The 8,481-nt window shown below is 43.5% G+C and overlaps 1 protein-coding gene across 1 annotated transcript; it reads left to right on the top strand.

Annotated features, from left to right (window-relative positions):
• The first annotated feature begins 2,584 nt into the window (after positions 1–2,584).
• Positions 2,585–8,174, top strand: LOC103156050 (vesicular inhibitory amino acid transporter-like). Its single transcript, XM_007577953.2, has 2 exons — positions 2,585–3,442; positions 5,146–8,174. The coding sequence occupies exons 1-2, from the start codon at positions 3,059–3,061 to the stop codon at positions 6,331–6,333; spliced, it is 1,572 nt and encodes a 523-aa protein (XP_007578015.1). The 5' UTR covers positions 2,585–3,058; the 3' UTR covers positions 6,334–8,174.
• Positions 8,175–8,481: the final 307 nt, after the last annotated feature.

Below are 8,481 nucleotides of genomic sequence, written 5' to 3'. Positions count from 1 at the left end.
CACACACACACACACACACACACACACACACACCCACACACACCCACACACACAAACCTGTGTGGGAAGGGCACCAAAACTTACTCTGGTCCAAGAACCCATATCCTTCAAAACCATTGTTCTACTTTTTGTTTAAGTTTGTTCCCATCAAACTGAACTCCTCTTCCTCAGGAGTTTGTGGTCTCTCTGTCGGTTTTCTCAAGCCCCCCTCAAAGCAGCAGTCATTAAAAATTAATTGTGAAAAATGAACAAAACTTACTGAAATGGCTAATTCTACCTTTATATTTTGCTTTTACCAAAAGCTTCCTCACAAAAGACTTTGTGGTGTGAAAATCCACCCCCCACCACCCCAGATTTAAAGATTTAAAGTTTACCCCCCTTTAAATCTGAACGTGCAGACACACACAGTCCAATTACAGTGGCCATGGCAACTATCAGAGATTATTGCTCTCAGTCAGCGCTGCACGGCTGTCAGTGGAGGCTGTAAGCCTCTGCACACACACGCACACACACATTAACACTTAACGCACACCCACTGAAGACTCCTTCTTCTTTGCACACTCGGAGTCTGAATTAATCCGAGCCTCAGTCACCAAACCAACCCCAAAGTCCTTTGTCAGAAAATCTTGTAATGAAGTGTTTTTTCAGTAGTGAGGCATTTTTTTTTGTATATTATGTTCAAATGTCTGTATTTTACATGTTCCAGTCCCTTGTCGAATTATGTGCTCATAAATAAGATTGATCTGCATGTTTGTTTGTTTGTTGTTGTTTTTCCTGCGTGTTTGCATGTGTGTGACATTTCCTCTGTCCCGCGGCGTGGGACTCTGCGCGTTACGCGCGCGGGGAGCGGGAGGGGGGTGGGGGAGAAACGCCTCGAGGACTCTCCCTGGTTCCTCCGCCGTCCCACGCGCGCGTATCCGTTCATATTCTCAAACCCACGGATGACCCACACAAACTAACATGAGGGCGAACAGCAGCTTGCCAGAGCAGCCCAAGCCAAGCATGAAAACATGCGGAACTTTCTCTGTCCTCCGGCCGCTTGCTAAATTTAGACCTCTCATCCATGCTGCGTGTTTTTTTTGGGGTTTTTTTGTCTTGCAGTGTTTCTCGTGCCGCACTGACTCCCCTTCTTTTTTTTTTACTCCGTTCTCTTGGTGACTGAGCCTTTGTTACCTAGAACAAAGGCTCAGTCAGAATCAGAAATTTTATTGGTTTATAAAGACTTATAAACCGTCTTTATTTGATTTGATTTTTATTTTGTTCAAATTGCAACTGAAAGACGAGCCCCTTGTTTTTTTGTTGTTTTTTTTCTTAGCTCCCTGCCACAGTCGGGCACATTTCTGCAAGCCGACTGCAAAGACCGGATGACAGTTTTTGCTCAGCCCTGTCACAGCAGATTAGGGAGGCAAAGACGAGGTGCTTCCTATTTGCAGGGATTAGAGCTGAGGTGGAGGAGAAACCTCGTAACTCCTCTCTGACTTGTTTTCTGTGTGCACATTCGGAAAATATAGCCTACAAAACAAAACAAAACAACAACAAAAACAAAACTACACAAATTACAGGAATGCTTAATGAATTAGCGTTTTAAGGGCGCTAAAAGACAGACGAGTCGAATGTCAGAGTGGAGCTGTCCGCGGTGCTGCCGGAGCTCCGCATCTGGCCAGCTGCAGGAGGCTCATCATGTCAGCAACGAGTTGCATCCCTTTACAGCCTGAGGAGAGAGCTCATCTGGACTGATGAGGAGCAGGAAAGTCATAAGGCAGAAAAAATACAAAAATAAAAAGATAAAACAAAAATTCTCGAAGCTCTTTAAAAGGGCAAAAAACGGATCTAAATTTTATATTAAACACTCCCCCCCGCCCCTCCCCCAAATACATAAAATAAGATACATCCAATTCAAATGGCTCCTATTTGAATCCTGCCAAAATCGCAGAGCCTTTTGTTTTTCTGCACAAAAATGTGGCCCGCTGCACGCGAATCTGCATGATAATATCGAGGCCCGCGTGTGTCGGCTGTCGGGTGGTGCGCGCTTCGTTTCACAAATTTCAGATTGGTTTCACATGTTAGACTGCAGCTCCGCGGGCCATGGGGGGAGGAAGAGAGAGAGAATGTTGTTTTTACCAGTAAAAGATAAAAAATAAAAAATAAATAAATAAATGGATACGTTGGGCTTTTCCCTTTTTTTTCTTATAGGCTCTCGTCTTCAATAATTTTTTGGACATTTGTAAGGTTCTTTTTTTTTTTTTTTTTTTTGCCTAATTACATTTTTAGAAAGACGTCACCTGCTGTTTTTTGGTGGCAGGTGTCTTTGCCATTCCGCCAGATCACATTGTGGCAGCAGGTGTTTGGTGTTTTCTTTTTATTCATGCATCATTTCAGAGGGAATTCTGAAGCTCTGCCTCCAACAGGCCGGATCTTTTTCTTTTTTTTACACACATATATAAATATATTATTCATTTATTTATTTATTTTGTAGGTCGTGATCACTCTGTCGTTAAACTCTCACCCAGGGAATAAACGTCTCTCTCTCTCTCTCTCTCTGCCACCCGCGCGAGTCGGGAGCGCGAGGGCTGTGGCACTCTTTGCGGACACGTGCACGCTCCTCGCGCCCCCCACTCCTCTTCCCTCTTTCTCTCTCTGGTACTGATGCTGAGAATCCAGCATCTTTCTGATTCCAGCATCAGACGCTGGATTCTAAACTGAAAACACTCTTTGGAAAAAAAAAATAAAAAAATAGTGATACAATTAACGAGCATCCGGGACGCGTGTTGGTTTCTTCTTCTTCTTCTTCTTTTGTTGTCTTCCTTTATGAGGGAAGGTGATTTCTGATGGAGTAACATGGATGGACAAGCAAAGAAAAGCGGATGAGGATTTTTCTAACGATTTGGAGGAACATCAGCTGCGACGACATTCAAAGGCCAACAGGCATGATTTTTATGTAGGAGCGAAAACATCGATCTGCATGTTCTTTTTTGGGGGGGGGACTAATCTATCAGATTTTCTTGAAGTGAAGAACAAATTGATCTTGGATAAGTAATAATAACAATATTAATAAAACATGGCTCATCTAATCCGACACAAGATCAGCAACAAACTGACCAATGCGGCCCACACGGTGTCCAACAAATCCCAGGCCAAGGTCAGCGGGGTGTTCGCCCGGCTGGGCTTCCAGGCCGCCACGGACGAAGAGGGTCTGGGCTTTGCAGAGTGCGACGACCTGGACTACGACTACAGGCAAGGGATGCAGATGGATGTCCTCCGGGGGGAAGAGGAGGAAGGGGGTGACATGGAGGGAGAAGGGGACGTGGAGGGGGACACCCGCTACCAGAGGGACGGTACCGGTCCGAGGCAGTCGACCCTGAAGAGCGACGGCTCCCTGGAGGAGGACAAGCCCAAAATCACGTCATGGGAAGCTGGATGGAACGTCACCAATGCCATTCAGGTGCTTTTATCACCCATGTGTGAGTCGGCGGGGGTGGAGAGAAGGTGGAGAGAAGGGTGAGGGGGGGTTACATGTGCTCACAACCAGCCCAAGGAATAGGCGAAGCAGGCAGCTCCCACTACAGCAGTAGAGGGGCAACATCCCACAGGTCAGGTGTAGAATTAAAAACGTTTTTTTGAGTGAAGCAGGGGTAATCCTGGCATTCAGAATGTTAAATGTTAGTTTCATCATTTTCTCTGAATAAATTACTTAGGCGTTTAGTCTTCAGCATGCCTAGAAGAAAACAAAATATAAAATTACAACTTCAGCAAAAAAATAATGTTTGGATTTGTCGATTAAATATTTTGGGATGGTATTAAAAAAAAACAGGATTAAGGTAAGGTATATTAAGAACAAACTTTAAAAATACAGATATACGTTATCTTAAGTTCTATGAGTCGGCCTCTATATCTTGCAACTCAATTCAAGCAAAACAATTTAAAATGTAAAGTTCACATACAATGCTGTGAAAGAAACAAATTGAAGACAACTGTACATACATTAACTTACCACTTACCAGTATTTTTTTACAGTGTATATTGGTAGACAAGATGTTCCAACATATTAAATTAAGAAAACATGACTAAAAAAATAAAAACATGTGCAATAAGTTATACAACTATGTACTTTCAAATAACATATTTAGTTACAGCAAAAAAAAAAGTTTTCAATAACAGTACAGTAATTGTTTTAAAGCTAGGTTGTCCTTTATTTTAATGTCTTTTTTTTACATCTTCTTGAAATTATATAAATGATTTCTTTCACTCCTTTTAGGTTTATGTAACAAATTTACAGCGACGAGTATTTATTTCGGATCATTTACAATTAACAACAACAACAACAAAAATAGAAATGTACAGAATCAAATTCACTGAAACATCCAGTGCTGTTATATTTTTGGTCAATAAAAGTGTTGTTTATTATATTCTGGCTGGTAAATGCTTTCCTTAATAGTTGGTTATATTAGATTTATAAAGCATAAGCTTCAGTAAAACACTACATCTGATTAGGGCCCCAAACCTACTTGGATCGTCTCTGCATGCAGCTGCATGAGGCCTGCCACGGGACAAAAGGAGTCACCTTGATTTGACATTTTTACATTCTCAGACAGTCGGAAATGTAAGATTGAAATACATTGTTTTTGTTGGACTGAAGCAGAAAAAAAAAATCTGGGGGGTAGATTTCGGTCGTAATTAAATGCAGAACAATTTCACGCTGCATTCGCGCTTTGTGCGTGAGTCCACTGCGGTGAGCGGCTCTCGCGGTTTATTTATTCAAATCTTTTTATCAGCGGAGCTCCAGGCAGGGCCTGGTTGACATCGATTGCCACGAGGTGCGCTTATCGGCGTCTTCATCAAATTACAATTACAGTCAAAGAAATAAAAATAAATAAATAAATAAAAATATAATGATTGAATGATTCGACGTGGCGCTGACCAAATGGGATGTGGAAACGCATTGTTCATTAACAATAACAGATTGCATTTAAAAGAAAAAAAAAAACATTATTATTCTAAAGCCCATTCGATGAACGTCTTAAATCGTTATTATGTAAGACGGGAGCTGAGTGAGTAAGCCCGCCGCTGCCTGCCCGGGCTGATCGGCCTGTCACTGCGATGCGGGGCCTCGCTTATTATCACTGAGCTGCGCTTCTCTGTCCGCAGGGCATGTTCGTCCTCGGCCTGCCGTACGCCATCCTCCACGGCGGATACCTCGGCCTCTTCCTCATTATCTTCGCGGCAGTGGTGTGTTGCTACACGGGCAAAATCCTCATCGCGTGCCTGTACGAGGACAACGAGGACGGCATCAAGGTGCGCGTCAGAGACTCGTACGTGGACATTGCCAACGCCTGCTGCGCGCCCCGCTTCCCCGCACTCGGCGGCCACGTGGTGAACGTGGCCCAGATCATCGAGCTGGTCATGACGTGCATCCTGTACGTGGTGGTCAGCGGCAACCTGATGTACAACAGCTTCCCCAGCTTCCCCGTCTCCCAGAAGGCCTGGTCGGTGCTGGCCACGGCCGCGCTGCTGCCCTGCGCGTTCCTGAAGAACCTCAAGGCCGTCTCCAAGTTCAGCCTCCTGTGCACGCTGGCGCACTTCGTCATCAACATCCTCGTGATCGCCTACTGTCTGTCCAGGGCGCGCGAGTGGGCGTGGGAGAAGGTCAAGTTCTACATCGACGTGAAGAAGTTCCCCATTTCCATCGGCATCATTGTGTTCAGCTACACCTCCCAGATCTTCCTGCCCTCCCTGGAGGGGAACATGCAGAAGCCCAGCGAGTTCCACTGCATGATGGACTGGACCCACATCGCAGCCTGCGTCCTCAAGGGCCTCTTCGCCCTGGTGGCCTACCTGACCTGGGCGGACGCCACCAAAGAGGTCATCACAGATAACCTGCCCTCGACCATCCGGGCTGTGGTGAACCTCTTCCTTGTCGCCAAGGCGCTCCTGTCCTACCCTCTGCCGTTCTTTGCAGCCGTAGAAGTTCTGGAGAAATCACTGTTCCAGGACGGCGGCAGAGCCCTCTTTCCTGACTGCTACGGCCCCAACGGCCAGCTAAAAACCTGGGGTCTTGGCTTAAGGGTAGGCCTGGTGGTCTTTACCCTGCTCATGGCCGTCTTTGTTCCGCATTTTGCCCTGCTGATGGGTCTAACTGGAAGCCTGACGGGTGCAGGCCTGTGCTTCCTCCTACCGAGCCTCTTCCACCTAAAGCTCCAGTGGAGAAACCTTCTGTGGCACCATGTCTTCTTTGATGTCTCCATTTTTGTTATTGGGGGCATATGTGCCATATCAGGCTTCATCCACTCCATTGAAGGGCTCATAGAGGCCTACAAGTACGACATCCATGACTGAGAGTGGGAGGCTCGCAAAATACACGGTTTTGACCGTCTGGACTTTAAAAGGAGAATAATTTGTGTGAAATGTATTATCTTTTTATTTTTTGCCTTTGTGATAATGTGCAATAAAGAACTATATTCACCGATCAGGCACAACATTATGACCACTGAGAAGTAAGGTGAAAAACACTGACCAGCTCGTCGTCGTCGTCGTTCCTGTTGGTGGGTGGGATGTGCTCTGTAGCAAAACAACATTTTGTCCTTGAAGGTGGACCAAATTATGGTGAGGTGTTTCCAGCTTTCAGCTGGAGTTAGATTTGACGTCATCTTTAATGGGTGGTTGCCCAGGGCTGTGTTAGAAATGGAGCAGCACAGGCACTAAATTAAAACAAATAGCTTATCAGTCAGTTGCACCCTAATTGCCTTTATGCATTTGCAGTCATTGGAGATTCGACACCCATTTGTGCTGATTAGCTGCAGCCTGGTCCAAATGTTTCAATGCCAGCATTTGAACATGCACTGATTTTCTCATTTGAAGCTACAACACATTTAAGTCGATTTTGTTGTCATTGAAATCCATTCTTATACTTCAGTGTTCAGTTCATTCTCTTCTGCTTTAGGCTTATTGACATTTCCTCCAATGTACTTCCATTTTAACAAAGGTCAGTCTGTTATGACTACCCTTTTGACTTATTGGCTCTACATTAACTTAACTCGCTTGGTCTTTACTTTGTCAATTGTTAATACAAAATTATTGTTTTTTTTGTTGTTGTTGTTTTACCAGCAGTAGTACTTGTACCACAGTTAGAAAAGTCTAACATAATGAAAGAAGGCAAGTAAGCAAAGACAATGCGATGCTATAGATAAACGTTCCTTTGACACGTACCCTTTCACGGATGCATTATTCTCCGATGGCCGTGGTGTTTGTGGAAATGTTACAAAGCAAAGCCGGTTCAGAAATTGCTTGAGGAACATAACAAGTCAGAGGTGTTGACTTGGCCTCTGAATTCAGCAGACCTAAATCCAGTCCAGCATTTGTGTGACGTGATGGACAAACAAGTCCAAGTCGTGGAAGCCCCACGGCCTACAGATACCACAGTTCACTTTCAAGGGTCCGTTGCTTTATAAGTCAGGGATGTTTTGGCAGCAAAAGTCAGGACCAACACACTATTAGTCAGGTGGTCATAATGTTATTCCTAATCGGTGTTGTGTAAAGTAGTTTACTCATTCCAAAAAAACAAAAAAAAAAACAAAAACAAAACAAAAGTGTATCATTCAGCGGACAGAGAGGACACAAGCTCCGCACCAGAAGAAGAGGGCATTAAAGACTCTGTCCATGTGTTGACCTTTATGCAAAGATTCAGTAAAAATGTCAGTAAGTGTGTCAGTGTTCGTATCTGAGGAATGAAATATGTGGAAAAACAATCAAGTCAATATGTTATTGTTGGTTTTTGAGCTGCTATAGGTATCAATAATCAGAGAAAACAACAGGCACTCATCAGATCAGATGGTGCTCTATAAACCATGAATATCTTCTGTGTAGTGGTCTAAACAGAATGAATACATTTCTGTTGGGACTTGTAGTTTCTTCTTCTTTTTTAATATTCTGAAGTCCTCCTTTGTTTCCTCTGTGTTTTCAAGTGTCATTCTGGATGGAGTGAAATCAAGTGCAGGCAAGTGGATCCTAACTGTGTAATATTGCAAAACAAACAAACAAAAAAGATGAGTGTCTGATAATATTCTGTTCCTATTGAACGTGTTCTTCATTGTGATTTGTTGGAACTACTCATGGTGTGTGAGATTAAGAGTATTTGTTGAATTAAGAGGTAAATAAATGAAATATTTTATTGCTGGTGACTCTAATGTTTCATTGCTTAGAGTCATTTCCACAGGACACTTTTCAACTTCCGTTCTGAATGGTTAATTAAGCTTCCTCTTTTTTTCTTTTTTTTGTAGTGTTAGCACTCAAAGAATACTGTTTAAGTGTGCTCTAGTTCAATAAATTCTTGATAGTCTAATCTACTGCATCTAAGCAAAACATACACACACCCATCCCTTTACAGCACAGACATTTAAAGTCAAACAACAACCACTATTTTCATCTTAAGGATAATAAAAGAACACTTTCAAATTACCGGTCATACCTATTGTTCAAACGATGGGA

This window comes from Poecilia formosa, unplaced genomic scaffold, assembly GCF_000485575.1.
Source record: "Poecilia formosa unplaced genomic scaffold, Poecilia_formosa-5.1.2 Scaffold461, whole genome shotgun sequence".
Classification (NCBI taxonomy): domain Eukaryota; kingdom Metazoa; phylum Chordata; class Actinopteri; order Cyprinodontiformes; family Poeciliidae; genus Poecilia; species Poecilia formosa.
Note: the sequence above shows the minus strand (reverse complement) of the source record. Positions and strands in the feature narration are given on the sequence as shown.

Excerpts from the sequence above, each read along its gene's own strand:
- LOC103156050 (XM_007577953.2), top strand. The coding sequence starts at position 3,059 with ATGGCTCATCTAATCCGACACAAGATCAGCAACAAACTGACCAATGCG. Across the intron at positions 3,443-5,145 it reads ACGTCACCAATGCCATTCAG|GGCATGTTCGTCCTCGGCCT; the intron begins GTGCTTTTATCA and ends CTCTGTCCGCAG.